This window comes from Anopheles maculipalpis, chromosome 2RL (genome assembly GCF_943734695.1).
Source record: "Anopheles maculipalpis chromosome 2RL, idAnoMacuDA_375_x, whole genome shotgun sequence".
NCBI lineage: Eukaryota > Metazoa > Arthropoda > Insecta > Diptera > Culicidae > Anopheles > Anopheles maculipalpis.
In genome coordinates, this window is record NC_064871.1 from 38,147,424 (window position 1) to 38,166,864 (window position 19,441).

A 19,441-nucleotide genomic window follows, 5' to 3' on the forward strand; every position below is an offset into this window, starting at 1 on the left:
GCTCGCTTTCTTTTATATTGCACCGGCTGCGTGCTTGCCACTATCGGTTTACATCATAACAGTGTACTTTATTGCCCTTTTCACTCGGCCTAGTACCTGCCCTTTTCACTCGGCCTAGTTAGCGTTGCGTTTGCTGATATTAGACGAACTTAGCCTCCGTTGGCTCGAGTTGCCTGGAGGAGGGAATTATGCTAATCAACTCCTTCTGTGCTCGTGAAGCAAATGGACGAAAAGGCGCACAATTATCGCAGCACCTGGTGCCGCTGCTTACCGAATCCGTTTAGGTGACGCCTCGGTTTATGACCTTCAGCGCTTGATGAAGTGATTATTGGCAGGCACCGGCATAAACAATCGCACCAAAAAGCTCCAGCTGCGTGTAACGTAATCACACAGGAGGTAGTTCGTGGTAGCATCATTTTCTTGATTTATTTAGCACACAATTATGTTTCGGAATATGCAACATGCTGCTATTTTTTGATGGGTTTATTATACTTTAGCTTACTTTGAAAATAAGGTCATTTCTAACCCTATTCCCGTAATCGGTCAATCTTGTACAAGCGCCTTTCTTCCTGCGTATTTAAAGATATGCCTTTAATTCTTTACAAAATTGTGTAAAACAAGCATGGAAAGTACTACTAACACGCTCTAAAATTCCAAATAAAAATGGATCCGAAAATATGAAACCAACTTAAAGAAGCCTTCCTCTTCACGCTATTTTCTCCCGTCAATCACAAAGTACAAGTGTTTTTTCCAACGTAAAAAAACCGCTACTTCACGTTCACTACTTTCTTGCCGGTTTTAACAGTGGAACCAAACTACCCTGAAATCGTACGATTGGTTTTTTCAACCCAAGGCACACAACTTTGACAGGTTGACCACAATGTCACTCGACACCTGGTAAGTTACCTGTAGTATTTTTCCTTCCTACACCATCCAACATTTGCAGTTGACTTTCTTGTGATTGCTCCATACGTTCATGGGATGGTAGCACTTTGACGGGCATGATTACTTCGCAACCCACTACTGCCATAGCCCATTACGTTGAAGATAAGCCAAGAAATGGGAAAATGGCGAAAATGTGACACCAAACATAAGATGCTGTGCTAGAAATAAGATAAGAAAGCTGTCCGCTCTCGAAAGTCCTTTCGTTGGATCGCATCTTATTGGAGGTAGAAATGTTTCACGCTTGACCATTTCTTTCTAGGGTCGCATCAGCTATAAAAATGGAAGATTCAAAGTTTTGTCATTTATTATCAGCTTAACTGTCAGCGTGGAAGTGGTTTGGAGCTGGAGGGATTGAAGTCACATTGAAAAGCAGAAGCGATTGATATAATATTGAACGCCAACGCTGTGCATCTTGAACCGTACTTAATGGATCAATGAGAAAATTATGGCAATTGGTTTTACTGTTCCTATATTAACATCTTGCTGTGATTGAATAGGAATTGAGGTTTGATCGTAAAACGTATTCAAGCCTTTTTTTACAAACAAAAGGAAACAATCATAGCCCAAGTACGGGTGCAGTATTTCCACTAAAATATTCAGATAATGATTAAAGAGACTTTAATAACATCAATCGACCGTAGAATCGAACCAATCTCTCTTCCAGTAACTATCCTAAACAAACAACAATCAAATCTACCGAATACGACCATGGAAAACCAGTCCAGTAAATAATGCATTTCGTCTTTCCCCCAATTGATGGTATAGTTTGTTTGATTAAATCTGAGAACTAGCCATACCATCCCACCGGAGGGTATCAAAGAAATGACCAGCAGTAAAAAAAAACACACACACACACACACACAACTGAAGGTGAAATCATAGCTGCTCACCTACCCGTTTTGCTAATCGACCGACCGAGTTCTGACCGAAACAAACCCTCGGACGTAACCTTTACGATTTCCGGCCCACAGCAATCACCTGCAGACCATCTGGTCATCTTTTCCAGCCGTCTAACCTGTCACTTCAATATTTGATAACCGTGACCATCGCCGATTGACGCAATTTTGTTAACCCAAAGGCACCGGACGGTTGGAGGATGATTCGCAAGTGAAAAAATGAAAGTAATGTTGCTTGCTACCTCTTCGTATAAGCCACAAGAGTGTTGATGAAGAATCATGTTAAGCAAACGTGGAAGATAAAATTCAATTATTCTGTATTATTCAATAATTTATTGATTCCATCACATTGAAAAAAAAAAAACAAAATCAAATATTTTCATCTAGATATTCTACTTTGAACGTCATACTTCATAATAAATACAAAATTAATAAAAATAAAATATTCTACTGTGGCAAACAACAATATGGTATAAAGTGCACAAAATGTTTCAACAAAAGTCCATTATGAAAGCAGAGCGTAACTTCGCCCGAACTTTTGCCATTGAAACTGTGTTTGTTGTTACTTTTTCTTTCAACATAATTTACGGACTGGTCAAGTATCGTTAAATATTAACCAACACTTTGCAATGGTACAAATGCATGTTTACTTCTTCGAAACAAACAAATGGATGGACTCAGGTGCTGCTCGCACCTATCTATACATCACTTCTTTCTTTTCACAAAATTTCATCTTAAACACTCAAAACACATAAAAAAGAAAACAAAAAAAGTGCCAACAAATCCTTGGACATGGCACATAAAGACCGAACCTAGATCTGCTTCTTCCATTAACGTGTAAAGATGGATTTTTTTATGGTTCATTGGCAGCTTGAAAGCTTCACGATACTGTAGCAAGCAAAATGTTACTTGCAACAACTTTTCCAAACTCTGTGCCTTTCTTTTTTTGCGGTAAAAGGCTCCAATACGTGCTAGTCTGAAGAGTGGAGAAGAAAAAAATATCTTCCCTGTTACGTATAAATCGTTCACTGGTACCATCGATCTGCGGACACCTTCCCGTTTTGGGATGACATGTGAACGGGAACAGGGTAACATAACAAATGGTTGTCTTTCCTGTACCCAAAGAGACCCCATGCCTAGTCATTCGGCTGACACACTTGTATAATCTTCTTCATATTATCTTTCGCCGCTTAGGAACACATTTTTTCTCTCTCGAAAAGAGTAATAGATTTCCACTGTGGACGAAGGCGTAGGACGATAACGATGGAGGAGGAAATAAGGTGCACGGGGCCAGATGTCGGTTTCACCCATTCAAGTGCACTCGGACATAGGCGCCCTAGCGTACCCATAATTCGATACATAAATAATAAACTTTTGCGCTTTACCAGCTGTCGGGCTCATCTCCGAAGCACCATTAACTATCCCGAAAGCATGACCACCTTTCCATTTCGTACTCTAGCACTGATCAACATAAAGGAAGTTTTCTTTCTTATTAGCTCAATATTACGCATCTGGATTTGATCCAGACGGTAGCGGTGCGACGGTGCACGTACGCGTTGATGAATTATACTCCACGGCTTGATGTTCTGCAAGGGCGGAAACCATTATTAATTGGTTCGAAGTGAGATAATTTCGCCCTGGAACATGTTTGCAAAGCAGAGATCTATTAATAATAATAATAATTTAATTTATATCCTTCTATGCAACCAGTCCGACGGAAGTTTTTGTACCATGAAAAATGTGGTGCGTCGAAAGTTGGTAACAAATCAGTTTAAATATTATGATATGACTGGTTGGGACCTCCTTCAGGAGAATGCTTCTTTTGTTTGTCGGTTAAAGTTTTGGGTAATTTGGGTACTAGCATATGTGATATATCGTGTACAGCAATATTGATATTTCGTACGTAACAATACAAAACGAATTTTCATTGCACACTTTTTTTCTGTTTTCATCTAAAGAACAGTTAAGTTAATAAAATGCCTTTTTTGCATTCTCATATGATTATCTGTGAAAATGTGTTCAAATTCAATGAGTCAAAAACGAAAAATGTATTTAAAAAAATCAACTTCTTATGGTGATGACTTGTGTTAAATTATTTAAACCCAAAGCGAGCAATCGCCGGGTTGATGTGAACCACAGTGCCGATATGAAGCGTTAAACTAACTCATGTTAAATGATGCATTGTGCAGCTGATTATTCTCTATTACATTACATTTTCCTTCACACTCAACTTGTCAATCCGACACGACTCGAAATCTTCGGACGAAGCAAAATACCGAAAAATTATTCATTTTTCATGCCATCCATCCGGAACGGCACGGTGCCATTGACGAGTTGTGCTATAGCAAAGCGCAAAATGATCAACCGTAGCCCAACAGTTCGTCCACTTGGTGAGTCTACTTTGTTCCTCGCAGGCAGGCTCCTGGGCTCGCTCGTTACATCATCCAGCATAATTTGATGTACATTTTTCTTCCAATCGAGTGCATCAATTTGCCGGACGCTTCATCGGGCAGCGTTCTTTAGACCGAGCGAAATGAATGTGTAATAGCAGCTGGACGGGGAGAAATTCTAAGTTCAATCAAATATTTTTTTTCGTTTGCTGTATGAGCGCGAAACCAATAGAATGTGCTTGTTTGATGAATAGCAATTATAATGATTCACTACCATCCAGTAATTTCAGTAAGCTTTCGCGTGAAACTGTCTTACCTTTTTGTATATTTTTTAAGTGACCAATAACTAACACAAACCAAAGGATATTTTTCCACCTCATATTTTATTTAACGAGTAATGAAAATGCTCTTCGATATTAAACGGTATGGACATTTTTAGTTCGCATCAACAAGAATCCAGCTCTTTCTTGCAAAAAAGTCTCTACAAGAAACTGCCACAGCATTCCATCTGCACGAAACGTGAAACGAACGGCAAACAGTTGGAAAATGTCCCTAATCGGCTTACGTTGAGTATTTTGTCTGTCTCACTATTGCTCCTTTAGTCGGAATAGCTTTATTTTTTTATTAAAATGGTGACTTGCCATGATATCGATTTGTATTCCCTCATTCTTGATGAAGCATTGGTGTGAGTTTATTATTTCAAATACTTATCCATTTCAGTTGAACTTTTTCCGACTTGAATACATAAAAAGAGCGTCAACAGTGGTTCAAGAGTACGACTGTAGTCACATGCAACGAGTACCACAGCAAGCAATAAATATATCGTTAACCTCTCTTGTTCATTGAAAAAATATCCTACCGTTTTTAATAATATCTGTGACAGTTGCGATTTATTTTATTACCCCATTTTCCTATTTTCTTCACTCCGCAGAGCCTTCGCCCCTGTATGAGAACAATCACTATCACGAGGAATGTTTGAGGTGCAACTCATGTGGTCTCAACCTTACTGGCCCCAATCAGAAGCGTGCAAGACGGTTCAAGGTGAGTGCACAGACACGTGCATCCTCGCACGAAAACAATTTTGACTGTGTGTTTCTTTCTTTTTTTTTTTTAAACTTATTCCCACAGAATCAAATCCTCTGCGATCTGCACTTCGCAGACGTTGCCCTGATGGAGTGTTCAGATTTTATGCAGCAGCTACGAAGCTTTAAGCCACAGTCATTAGGTTGTGCTGTGGCACGGCGAAAAAGCTCGACCACACTCATCTTCCCACTGCCACCTCAAGCTTGTTCAGGTAAGTGTCTCTTTTTGATTGCAATGTTTACCTAACCCAGCCTTACACTGTACATGCATCGGATAGGAAATGCACGATAAATAGTCTCCCCCGAGCAAGGCCTTATTTCGCGAATCTGTATAACTGTGTGCTTGTAAAACTGTTTCGCTGATGTTACTGCATAATTGTCACGCCGTGCCGTGCTGCCCCAAACAATTGGGGCACGATTAATTAACACACCGACATCCGAGCGAAATTTCGTTCCCTATCGATCGTACCGTGCAGGTGAAGAAAATGCTTCATGAAGCATAAATTCACGAAGCGCAAAGAGTGATATAACTGAATGAGCGAGGGTGAACTGAACAGGGCGATTGGTATAAACGATACGCCCCATCCATCAACACTTTCATCGAGTCCTTGGTGACGAATTGGAGTGGAATGGTGATCGTTTCACCCGGCATCGTTCCAGTTCCGCACACGCCTTTGTTTCGCCACTCAGTGTACGATTCCAGTTCGTGCCCTTCCCATCGGCACGGGCACAGAAACGTGGCAAATCAACCAACCACAAATCAGTCCAATCGTGCGCATCATTAATTATGTGCTGCAAACCGTCAACCCTATTCGATGCTTGGTGACACCTCTCGCTTTCATCTCCTCCCGCTGCCGCACCTACCCTTGCCCTTCTCAAAAACTACTTTTCCCAACGATTGATTGTCGAAAATCACGCAATCACGGAATCGGTACGGAAAGCCAAGTGTTGCTGCTCCAACTCTACTGTGCCGTCCCTCGCAAACGCAGCGATTGAGGTTTTCTGATCCAGGAAGGATTTCCGGTGAAAGCAATCTTTTCCGTACCCTTCCCTTCCTTATTTTAATGAGCTACACATGGTTCCACCGATGCGCAATCCCGCGGATTAACCTCAACCGTTCGGTTGAACTCATAAATGTCACTTATCGGTGGATTTGGACCCGAAAAAAAGGAAATCAAACAGGGAAAATGGTAAACATGGCGGAGGGCCGATTTTCGATTTCCGCCATATGCTTCGATTGCAATCGGTTTGCGGAATGGCATCAAAAATGCATTGAACCGCACGGCACTCCCCGGAACACAGCTAAACAACCGTGACGGAATATTGATTTCAGGTTTAGTTGCTGCTAGTGCGAAACAGAACGGATTGAGTTCTGGTTCTGGTGCATATTATTTCACAAGCTATAGTGAACGGAGTCTTTTGCCATTATGAATATATCTATGAACTAGATTGTGTACAGTAATGATTACAAATATGATAGGCAAAACGGAATTATTTCTCTGGAATTAATGAGTGATTTTTTTTAAACCTCGTATTGGGCTAGTAGTAGCATGCACTACGAGAGAACGGTTCTGGTGGGATCTTAATCCCTAATTTACAGTACACTTGGAGCTGATTCGATCTCAAAATTACACAAATTTATAAGCCTAACTCCAACATTTCCTTTCTGTATGATGAACATAAGAACTAGATCCGAATTGCTTCCCAATTATTAGTAAAATTATTAGCAACTCTACACGATGTAATTTTTTTCCCACACCGTATACTTTCCCTGTGCTTTGTTAGTTCTCAGCAGAGCTGGGTAGCTTTTCCCTATTCTAAAAATTTCAATTAGCAACAAAAGCTTCGAGCAGCTGTCAAACCTATCGTCCAGCTAATGGCAGTAATGGCTTTCACCATTAAAACTGCAAACAATCACGCGTGGCAGTAGAATGGATCGTATGATACGGTTATGGTTATGGTCCCTTTTTCTCCATCTCATATTACTGTTTTCTTTTATCACTACGTACGTCTATGTGTACATCTCCTTTACCTTGAACGTTCATCGAAATCAAACAGAATGTCTCGCTTTGCCTCTCAATATTGCACGCTCACATATACGAAACTTTCTAAGCAAACATGCACATATTACCAGAAAACACACACACACACACACATCGTTCTTTTCTGCTCAAACTTTCACAACACGTTCGGCAAACAGTGCCACAACGGATCAGTAGGATGGAAAACCCCTTTTTTTCGGGCAGACCTAAAAGGGGGCCAATCGTTCACAAGGGACCCGTTCTCTCCCGGGATGGATATATGGCACGAACTGAGGAATATTGACTGAAAACTGTCCAATTGTGTTTCCGTGCAATGATGTTTCTATTCGCTTCCAGCACATTTCAGCCCTTTACTACACCGAAGGAAAACTCCTACCGGTGCGCTCTCTTGCATTCCGGATCGGACATTCGCTCGGAAAGTTAGTTGTGCTTGGGAATGTTTCTGGCTTTTGCGTACACAGCCAGGGCAGACGGCGCGGTCCGTGACGGTGGTGTGCGGGATGAAATGTCAAATAGTTGAAGCTTCTGGTGCTAGCGGGCGTCCAGATAACATTCCAGCTTCACTGCATGTCCAGCAAACAAGGGCTGGAGTCTGGTTGCTTCCAGTATGCTGCACTTGTGTGCACTGCATATCACTTGCTGCATAGCAAAAATTATACCGTGAGCTGTGTTCGATTTGATGCGAACCGGAAACGGCATCGGAGCCGGACAAATGGGTTTAAATATTCGTTCTGAGTGAGGAATGCTTCGAGTGACAAATACTTTTCATCCGTTTGTTGGTATCGACTGAAAGGAAAAGGAAATTCTTCCTGCTGTGTCCTTGTCCTTGGACAAGAAAAATGGTCGTCCATATGTTCAATGGAAATCTATGCTGATATCTTGCAATTGCATTGTTTACCAAAGTACAGTTGCCAAGAAAGTATTTACTATAATAAATTTTTATCCACAACTTGATGCCGCCCGGCAAGACTGTTTAAAGTACAATTACTTTATTTTCAACAACTTCTGGACATAACGTCTATATACCACCATTGGCTCTTGCTTCAGGTTTCTAGGAAATGCAAACAAGACTTTCATTTCCTACCTGTCTTACATTTTTGTCTGAAACATTACTGTTGTGTATCGCAGAATCGTAGTTTCATTGTAAATTTGCTCAACCATTGTTCAGGCAAGCGATGATGGTCCAATCATTTTTCGACTTCGTTTTCTCAAATGATTCGATTTCCGGTCGACATTTGCTGCTCCTCTTTTCTTCACCAAAAGGACCCAAAAAGAGGCAGGACATCTCGAAGATGGGGACAGCTCCTTTCCTTTGACGTTGTGGCTTCGAACTGCGATACAAAGCGAAACGAATGCGATGATAATGTTTATTGGAAAACTGGGAAACCAGAATCCGAACAGTTGGGTTGTAGAGCAGTGTTGCTAGTTCGTTTTTCCAACCTCTTAACGTTGCTTTTTCCCCCATGGCGTATGCTTCTTATCGACTACATTCGAGTTAAAATGTCTTCCTGACTCAAGGTAGACGAACTGGAAAGTGTATACTGGATGTTGCAAAAACTCGTTAAAAATTAGAATTTATGAGTCCTTCAGCTCAGTGTTGCTGCGTTCACGATTGATTTCTGTATTTTACTTTACTTTACTTTCTACACTGGTGATTCTCGTCGGAAATCACGCTGATTTTGATTGAGTTTTGTGCTATTTTTGCTGCCGTGTAAAGTTTTTTTTTAAAGTCTTCTCGGAAATAGTGAGCATGTTCTAATGAAAGTTGATTCTTTGAGCTCCATATTTTTTTATTGCTTTCCGAAGAAGTACTCTTGAAAAACACGAAAAAACTACTGTTCAAAAAGGTAAACGGAAAAGAGGCTGGAACTTTGAGTAATACTAGAGCGTATCGCTTTTACAGCAATCACATCATCTTATTACTATTTTCATTTTCACAATTACTTATCCATTGAGCTGAAATATTTTTCCATCCAAAAAGCAAAATACCATAGTTGACAGTTGATCATTTATTCCACTTCTCTTTATTGATACCAGCGCTTGACTGCTGGCTCCTGATCGTAAAAAGGTACCACAAAATCGATAGTGATGCTAGTGGAACCTATCACCAACCGAACACAGCAAACCACCTAGTATCCGTGCTGTCAAATTGAAAATTTAATCAACGTATTTCATCATTAACACGGACACATTCCACTGCCACATCACATCCAGTCGCTCATAATGAAACCTGATCATCGACCAACAACAAAGCGCTGTTTCTTATACTGCCAACGTGCCGTACCATTTCCGGTTCGCTGAAAGTGTCTTATTTCGAACGTCAGTCGGTATTTGCGTTCGATCGAGGTAAATTCCGCTCCAGTCAGCCGCAGCCTGTCCTGATGTGAAACGTTGCTTTGCGCTGGTTGCTTACAAAAACTGTCGCTCCCCGCGAATTGGCATCCAGCACATTCGCATCGGAGTGGCAGGTCGAGCTAATGCAAATGATGAGTCCAATTAAATGAATTTCTACCGCGTGCGTTTGTCTGAAGCCTCTTCTCTCTTAACCGCCCATCCAGTTTATGGAGAAACAAATGTAAGATATAAATTAAACAAAAAAGTAAACCAGCACGAAGCGTAGGCATGCACAACAAAACGGTATATAAAACGTTGTTGGTAGCAGAAGCTTGCACGAGACTGACGCTCCGCACGCACTTGCTCCGCCAGGATCAAGAGCCAGAACCATAATATCTGTCATTACGGGGACGATTTCCACTTTTCACTTCCTGTCATTTCTAATTAATCACCTGTTTTGCTTCGGTTCGCTGGTGGATGCTTTGGATCGAGGTCGACCGCTTCCGAAACGGCCCTTTTGCTTCGCTCAAGCGTCACGATTCTGAACTCGATTCGATTGCGATTATTTCGACATCGGCAGCAGTCGGTTGGATGGCAGATTAAAATGAAATAAAATAAAACCAACCCTAGTAGCTTTCTTTTTTCGAAACGGTACTATATTCATGTAGGCAAAAAAAAAAGAAAACTTAGCCCTACAGGAAAAACTCCCCTCCTTCTTCCTGTCGCTGTCACAAAACCGTCTCACCGCAAACCATGCTCGCTGCTCATTCGTTTTAATCGATCGATGCAATCGCAAGCACAAGGGACAGTTCGTACCAGTGGGACAAACCCTTCCCGCACCAAAATTGGTAGAAAAGCGTGGAAAAGCGAATCGATAATCGATGGATTTCTTTCGACCGCCTTCATTCGTCCACCGTTTCTATGCTTATGAGAATCCGGTGCCACAGAAAATGGGCTATCGATTGGAAGGCAGTTGAAATGGCTTACAAAAGAGGTGCAGGAGGGAAAAAAAATCTTCAACATCATACTTCCCTGCTTCACTTCATTTTCCATCAACACCAACGCGCGTCTTATTGCGATCGTACCCATTAAGGAGGACATCCTTAGCTTCGGGCGCCTTCGCGACATGGCTACCCTTCGGTCGAATGGCTTCCTGAGAGGCCGTTTGACGGTGTCGATTCTTCTGTATCCCCGCAGGAACGTCGTCACACTTTAAAGCAGCAACTGCCTGGAACCATAGCGGCCCAAAAACTACGCGAACGAAACCGACAACCGCAAGAAGTTCATGTCTCAGGCGTACTGCTTGAGGAAACAGCCTTTAACGACTTGCTCGAACAACTTAATTTACATTTGAAAAGCATCGCAATCGCAATGCCGCTTAATAGACGAACCGAACAGCATCGTTGCTGCTACCCTTCTGAAATGAAACGGAGGCCGGAAGTGCGATGGGGCGAACAACACATTTCGATGAGCAAACATCGAACGATGATGGTTACGGGCACGGTTAAATGGACGATTAAATTCTTGATTTGCATACATTTTTAATTGCCATTAAAAATGCGGCCCCGCTAACGGAAAGCAAACGGGCGCATGGAGGCATTTCGCGCTGGTGGTGGTGATGTTTCCCGGAAGGTGCAGATTGCTCTCAACGAGTATCCTCGCCTTTCTCCTCGCGCCCAATAAATGGAACAAACTAACCAAAAGCCGCAGACTTGATGGCAAAACGATTCGCGCTTAAACGGCTGCGTGGTTAGTGTAAATATATGTGCGTGTGTTGTTTTATACTCGTGCAAAACATAAATAAAACCACTCGCGATGGGTTTGGTTTGAATGCTGACATAATCGTAAATAGAATGATATACTAGCCGTCACAGCTGCAATAATTGAAGTCCAACCATCCAGCCAGGTGAGAATCAATTAGCAAGCAAATCAAACCGGGCGTGTTGAAGCTAAAGGCATCAATTTTGGTAAAGTGTTTGGATATTTTATAATTTAGAAAGAAAATAATTGGAATTTTCTTTGCTTACTTAAAATGTATTCATCAGAATCGAAAATCAACATCCAACTGTGGTCAATTGATTCTCTGAATGAAATCGAAATGCCAAAAGAATTCCGAAGAAATTGAATGATGTGATTGGTCATTATTCCGATTTGTCACAAAGCTTAATTCAGTAGTACATAAAAACCTAATTTTATTACACTTATTTTCTTTAATATAATCTATACATACAGTTCACTGATCACACATTTGAAAAAAAAAATCATGATAATTGATGATCATGACCGAAAGGCTGCCGTGTAGTGTAGGCGATATTAGGCGCCGCCAGTCTTCAAACGGCCAGACCGGAGTTCAAATCCCATCCAGACCGTTCCCCCACAGTAAGGACTGACTATCCACTTACGTGGTATCGGTAGTCTAGTAAGGTATTCGGTGGCCGGTGTGACCTTAAAAGGAAGTTTAGTTCTTCCTTAAGCCAGGAAGAACTTAAATAAGAGTCACTTTAAACAACACGACAATGAACTTGTATAATTTTTGTTTGGAACGCCGCCACTTTTTTCTTCATCTTGGCCAAACGACCTTCTTGGTCACGTCGGTCATCGAATGGCTTATTAGACTTGCTGATACCACGTAGTTGGTTGGCGTGTCACTGATAGTCAGCTAGTGGATAACCCCTCACAACCGGATATCGGTCCGAATGAGATTTGAGCCCTAGCCGCCCTCGACAGAGAACGACGCTACCGTGAACATTTGAAAAAACCAGTACTCACTCACACGAACGTTGTGAAATTACCATGGTGATAGATGGAAACTCATGATCGACCACAGTTACCAACGGCTCGGCTTAGTCACGCGTCAGCTAATTCTTCACAGTCGTGACAAGTTGTCGATGGATATAACAAAGTTTCGACTTCCTTCAACGGAAACTTCTTTCAATAGCCACTAAGACCGAGTTTGGGAAATCTTTCTCAAACTCTGCCTGATAGCACACCACTCCCGCGAGAAGCTAACGAGTGAAACGATGATCGATCGACTGCTACTTCCGCGAAGCTACATGTGGCAAAAGTTTTGCAAACATTCACTGTCTAAATCACTTCCTCGGTAGTATAACTTTAAGCCATACCGTGAAATGACAAAACTTATCCCCCACTTTTTGTGAGCGAACCGAACTTTCACATCCCAGTGAATTATGAATAATGGATGTTAATCACTTGAAAATCACACCCTTGTTGGTTTGCTTTTCGGTGCTTCGATTTATGCTGGCTGTACGTAGCAGATTCGTATGGAAAACTTTGCATGCATAAACACATACATTTTTTCACGATGTCAACCTTTCAAGAAAAAGGTGGAAAAGCTACAGAATAACGTTGCATCTTCCCATGCAACGTCAGCTGCGAATGCATTCCACACTATCTAGCTGAGCCTTCAATGCAACTTCAACGCAATCTTCGAAGAAAAAAATCGTTTCCACATGCCATAGATTGACACAGCTTTTGTCAAGTTCTTCGGGATTCAAATCTAGCGAACAGGTTTGTGGTTGAATTTTCCATTTGTGTTCTGCCTGCCAGCCACACTGAACGCAGCAAAGTAGAGTAGTTTTCCTGCACATTCGACACAGTTCAACGAAAGGGATTGTTCAAAACCGGAACGGGGCATCAGCTTAAACATGTATGGAAATCACTTTCGTACGGATTCATTGTCAGACGCAAGACATCTACCAGAAGTGAATTGGAATGGCAATAGGTAATGGAATAGAGTGATGGGATAAAGGTGAAGGAAGCTTCTATGTTTTCTCTTTTCACTTTTGATTGTTGACGTTGTTACTGATATGAGTTTGGTCCATTATCCGATTTTATTTTGAAACTTTAAAGGAAGTGAACTGAGTCTAACGAATAGACTGGTTAACTCTACAAAAAAGTTAGTTAATTTCTTTACAAGTAGTATAAATTGCCTTCAAATAATTTATACAAACGCGACAATGCATAGCTAAATGTAAAGTAATTATCATCAACTAATCACTCTCAGTGACACAATTTTCTCACTTATAATCAGCCACCCCAAATGCCATTAGCAATACGTTCACATACAGCAACTAACCAAAACTATGTACATACATCAGTGGCAATTTCGCGGAACACCGAAACTATTCGTACCGGGACGACCAACTTCTAATCCTCTCAAAACATCGTACAAACATCGTGCCGCTCGGAGAAAAGTCTTCTGAAGCTTAGACAAACATAAACCAGCTACCGGCACATTTCAGCACCCATACCGTGCCGTACCAAATTGTGGGAAGCGATACGATTGACACTGGCCAACTTGCGAGTAGCTCACAGTCAGTGTTGTGACGCTAATTAGTTCAAACTTTCACCATCAATTATCATCACCCGGTTGGGTGCGGTAGAATCACGTGTATCTTTTTACACCTGCGGTAAGCCAACGAAATCACACCCTGTTCACTCGTGACCGTAAGAAATTTCGCGGAACGATTCCACAATCTAACAAACAACCATAGTGCCCACACGAGTGTGGCAGGCGGTTAACACTAATGGGAACATATTTTTCACTCCTTCCTGGCCTTCCCATCCTTTGCCAGGGGACAGCTGTTCATGGAAGAAGCTGGAACCGATTGGGTGTGCGATACGTTTTCCTCGGTTTGGAAATGGAACAGCAGTTATCAAACATGCATGTCGACTCAATGTAAACGAATTGCGGGTCATTTGTATTGATGAGATGTGAATGAGAAATTATCCCAGATTATAGTTCGCTCAATAGAAATCATGTGCAAATTGTTCCCATCAGTTGGAATTACCATTGAGCCATGTTTGTACGAACTTTATGTACCATTTAACGATTATGCAGAAAAAAAAACTCTCGCCATATGAAAACGGAATTGCATTCGAATCGAACACACACTATCGTTTCGATGGAGACGCCCAGTGTTTCATCGGTTGTGAACAGCTTTCCAACGCATGGTCCTACGAGTGAGAGTTTGCTTATGCTTGCATGCTTTCAATCAGCTCGGACAATCTTTGCAACGTCTAGTAATCACCCCGATTGCCACCCTTCGTCAGCACTCTAAGTCAACATCAGACCTAACTGTATCATTGCACAGAAATGTTAGATTTATTATTAAAATCCCATTACTTGCCTCCCTTTTCGTCAACTCCGCACTGTCCCACAGCGGGAACGTAGAAACTAACTGATGAAATTGCATTTTCTCAATTGCTCGATTTGTTCAATTTGTTCAAACGATTACCGGGACAGCCACAGTCGCTCGTGTGGCTACGGTTAAAGAGAGTACGGATATTGAGCACTTTCCATTTTCATTCTGTGGATAGTCTTTTCAATCCTTTTCAAAGCTCAATTCCATGGCACATCACCCATGCCCATGGTCGATTGCAGCGCTTTAAAGCTAGCATTGGTGCATAGCGTGTGCTAATTGATTGTGTAGCGATCGTCTTCATCATTGGTTTGGCTTCCATTTTAATTCACCCGCACCAAATGTCGGTGTACCAAAATCCTTTAGAGCATCAAATGGTGCTGAAGATGAGCTCAAACATTCGCTCGATGGGAAGCACGGTTGGTCAACCCATACCCACACATCGTCTACACCCATGAGATGAGATCATGAAAATTGACTCACAAACACGAGTCCAAGCTTTTCTCTCCCCGCACGCGCTTCACATCCTCGTGTCAAAGTGGTATTTGATCTTTGAACTCGCTTGTTGCATATCATGCAAGCACCTTCTCACAACCACTATGACCCACACTACAGCTGTCCTACCCTGTACCACTCTCGCACAAAGGAACGCATCGTCTTCAGTGGCCGGAAATTTGCTCACATCCCATCCCATCGGCAGCCAGTCTGTGCTTCTACCGCCCTAGTCCTTGTTTTCCCTTACGTATACAAATGGTAGAAACAACAACGCACATCCATGGCGCCTCTGGTCGAGGCTTTAGTTTTCTCATCATCATCATCGTCAACAACCATGTTCCCACCCTGTCTCGCACCTACCGGGTAGACACGTTCCACATCGGCGGAATCCGACCAAGAGCCACTGAAGTTACCGGCGCCTGTTGGTATGCAATTTTAACTCGATTTCATTTATTATATCGAGATCACGCTCCGCTCCACACGTACGCACACCCGCACATGGTGGTCTCTTTCTGTGAAATGGGACACACACAGACACACATGGTCGTAACACGCATGCAAACTGTCCTTTGTTGGCGTCCTTACTCACACACACACGCACTATCACGCAAAACTGACAATGAGATGCCACCAAGTGAGGCAGATTTTATCTCGATTTCCTACAGCAAGCGTGTGCATACATACATGCGTCTGTTCAAACGAGGCCATCGCGATGATTACCACGATGATGGGAAGGATGATAACGTTCGGAGTCGTAGGTGTGAGTGTAACGCACGAACTTCTCATGCATGGAACAGCTCGCTCTGGAACTTCCCAAATGGAAATTTCTTTTCTCGCTGTTGGCTTCTTTTTTCGTACTGCTGTAACTTTATCGTTTCTACTAAGAAATGCATATTGAAAAAAGAAAGAGAGCAAAAGAGATCGAAAAAGATAGAAAGAAAACGGAAGAAATGTAGCTGGCCACGGAATGAACCCAAACCCAACAACGGAAACGACGATAATGGCATTAACTTTATCTTCGTAACGCGAAAAGATTGCATACCTTTGCGATCTATGGCTGATCTGTTGAGCGCCAGCAAGCGCGCTAGTGTGCGTTTTGGCAGTAAAATTGGATTCCATCGCACGTTTTGCTTGGAGTTCCTTGCCGGTACTATAATGCCGGACAAGCGCGCTACCCAACACCAAACGATATAGGGATTATGTTAATAAGCGGATGGGAGGACGCACACGCACATGTTACATGATTGACTATTGAGGATGAAAGCGTACATTATGCGATGAATGAATTTTTTATCATGCCGTCAGCCGGCTGCCCCTCAGGATCGAAACGATGGTCATATTTGGATAAATTGGTAGCATGTTTTATTGTTCTGCATCTTTATCGTATCCAACTCACGTAATTCATCCTAATCGGTATGATTTGATTCGTATTGCTAATATCTGTTTCTTATTTTCTTCAACTCTCGTTACAGGTTAGTAACACGATGTTGTGCTTCACTTACACAAAGAGACAAATCATAAATCTAAAGCACAAGTAAACGGGTATGTAACTATGATCATTATGCTACAACAGTGTTTGGCGTTTGACCTCATGTAGGTACTTTTTATGTACCTCTTGCATCATCTACTGTAGTGAACCGCTTGAACGGTTGTGCATTACTGCTCCCCAGACTTAGCTGACAACATGTCTGACTGTCAGTTGTCATGTTAGCTTTAACCGAAGCTTCCACATTTTCTACCATTGCGAATCGATTAAGCAAACCACCTCTTCCATCGTCCTCCACCAGCTAACAGTGAGGTCAGCCTTTATGGGGTTTGGGTTGGCTCGTTAAAATCTCCCCCATGGGAGGGGGAACCATTCTTCCCCGGGAGATTCAGATCACCCACGAGCACGCCCGATGGAGCTGACAAATGGCAAATCAGCAAACCACATCGAATGGAACCAAGTCCACCCGGGCCCAAAATGCAAATCGAAGAAACCACCATCCCACTTTCATCCTACAAATTCCTTTCCTGCTGTACTGGCGCCCAGTTGCGTCTTACGAGCGACGCTTCGGTGGCCCCATGACTGGCTAGATGAGATCACCTTTTGTGGCCTTCTGTTACGGAAGGATAGTTTGACGGTTGCCTCACTCGAACTGATCTGCAAGACAAGAAAGCGTACGGAACTATACTCCCATTCTTCCCGTCTCGGTGGAATTTTCCAGCTTTTGCTCCTTTAGTGACAGGTCAGGAAGCGCATGAATAATAAGATATACGGTGAAAGCTCGCAGGATACTATCGCTCAACTGGGAACTGGGAGAGTGACTTGTTTGCATTATCCCAAATCCGACTGATGTTGTTGTTGTTGAATAAGAAGTTCCAGTTTGCACAGTATCTGGATGACCATGACCAAACAAATTTCTCCTTTATGACATACCCACACTCGTGCATTTCTTCACTTCGAACTCGTTACGGTACCGTACCGAAAAACCATGATGAAGTGTTCCGAGAAAATGTGTGCCTAAGAGTGGTATTTCTTTGCATCATTTCACACGGCAATCATTTCCAGTGTGCCTGGGCGTGTCAACAACAAAAAATAAGCGATTGAAAGCAGCAGCAGCAGCATCACATTCAAATGATATGAGTGTAAAATGACACATGTCAAATGGGATGAGATCTTCCCAATTCCGTGCGTGGGTGAAGCCATCAATGGGATGTGATGTTGATTTATTGCGAGCACACCTCATACCTTTCACTTGGTTCTCAGTATTTCACCATGCAGATGGACTTTTGTTTATTTGTTTTCTGTTTACATCCGATACCGCCATTGGTTGCAAATGCGTACATTATGACCAAACAAACCATTCAAGGGTTGATGTGAAAAATAACAACTGAAATTATATTTCCTATGCTTTTAAGCGAGCTGAGAGTTGGAAAATTGAAATAAAACACATAAACAAACAAAACAAAAAATTGCATAAAACAAGGGCGATGTGGTTTAGGAGAATAAAAATGTATGATTCTAGCGATAGCATTGCCCAGCGCTGCAACTCCCTATGAACCCACATGAGACTGAATGGGTGGTATGAACCTAGTTGCCAACAGTTGCCACTCAATAGCCGACAAAGCGCCGAACGCACATTAGCATGGAAATGTGTATTACTGCTCACTACATGCCACATTTATTTGGCGCCGCGTGTTAAAGCGACACAATTCCGACATGAGCCAACGCTAGCGTATGGCGTAATTCAACGTTCAACAGTTTTGTTGTTGCTTAACGTCACTTGTCGCTTTAAACGTAGCATGGTATTGCTTTTTTGCCATTGCCATCTCAAATGTAATGTGTGTGTGTATTTTTTTTTTTTTTGTTTGCGGTACACCATCGTTTGGCTACAGTTAGCACGCATTTGCAAACGCCAACTCACAGGGACCATCACACATGTCTCATTGTCATTATTTTCTCCTATTTGAAATGGTTGGCCAATTGGGAAAAGCACTGTTTTACGCAACCAAAACCCTTGATAGAGCAGCTCCATGCTGATGCCATAAATTCAGCTCGTTTATTGAAGCGCGCGAGGTCGATGGGAAATGGGGTGTGGTGTGGAAACATAAAATAACACCAAAATACACCAAGGAGAAGGGACAGTAAGGAATGGGAAATTGAAATGGGAATGGGAAAGGAAAAATCTTCCTTTTACATTCCTCTGTTGTGAGATACAAAACAAAACTTGTGATGGAATTGTGGTATGAGTGAATATTTTAAACAAAATTCCGCTTGTTGCATGTACTGTTCCAACAGTATTTTATGCTGAGATTATTGTTACGTGATTTTAACGTTTTATATAACATTTATTAACAACTATATTAATACAGATACGATTCTAGCAAAACATTTCGGTGAAAAAGTTATCTATTTCCTAAAGTACATCTAAAATGCAATTGCTTTGAACTTTTTGGACACGTTGGATGGCTTCAATACATCATTCTGTCATACGTATAATACACCGAACAGCATAAATGCAATCCCAAAGTGATGCGAAACAAATCTACTGTTATACGAAAAAATCCCTCAACAGTAATCCCACCCTAAAACGGGAAGTAGAAAAAAATATT

General features: G+C 42.0%; 2 protein-coding genes across 6 annotated transcripts in view; one reads left to right on the forward strand and one right to left on the reverse strand.

The window, feature by feature from the left end:
* Nucleotides 1–19,441, forward strand: part of LOC126556690 (uncharacterized) — a 100,251-nt gene that overhangs the window by 44,751 nt on the left and 36,059 nt on the right. For all 5 annotated transcript variants that reach the window (XM_050212122.1, XM_050212123.1, XM_050212125.1 and 2 more), the window contains 2 exons: nt 5,163–5,272; nt 5,360–5,525. In XM_050212122.1, the coding sequence (XP_050068079.1) occupies nt 5,163–5,272; nt 5,360–5,525 (276 nt within the window). The remainder of the gene's footprint in view (nt 1–5,162; nt 5,273–5,359; nt 5,526–19,441) is intronic.
* LOC126559434 (cytochrome b5-like) overlaps nt 1–19,441 on the reverse strand; it is a 95,609-nt gene that overhangs the window by 11,319 nt on the left and 64,849 nt on the right. The gene's annotated exons all lie outside the window — the stretch shown is intronic.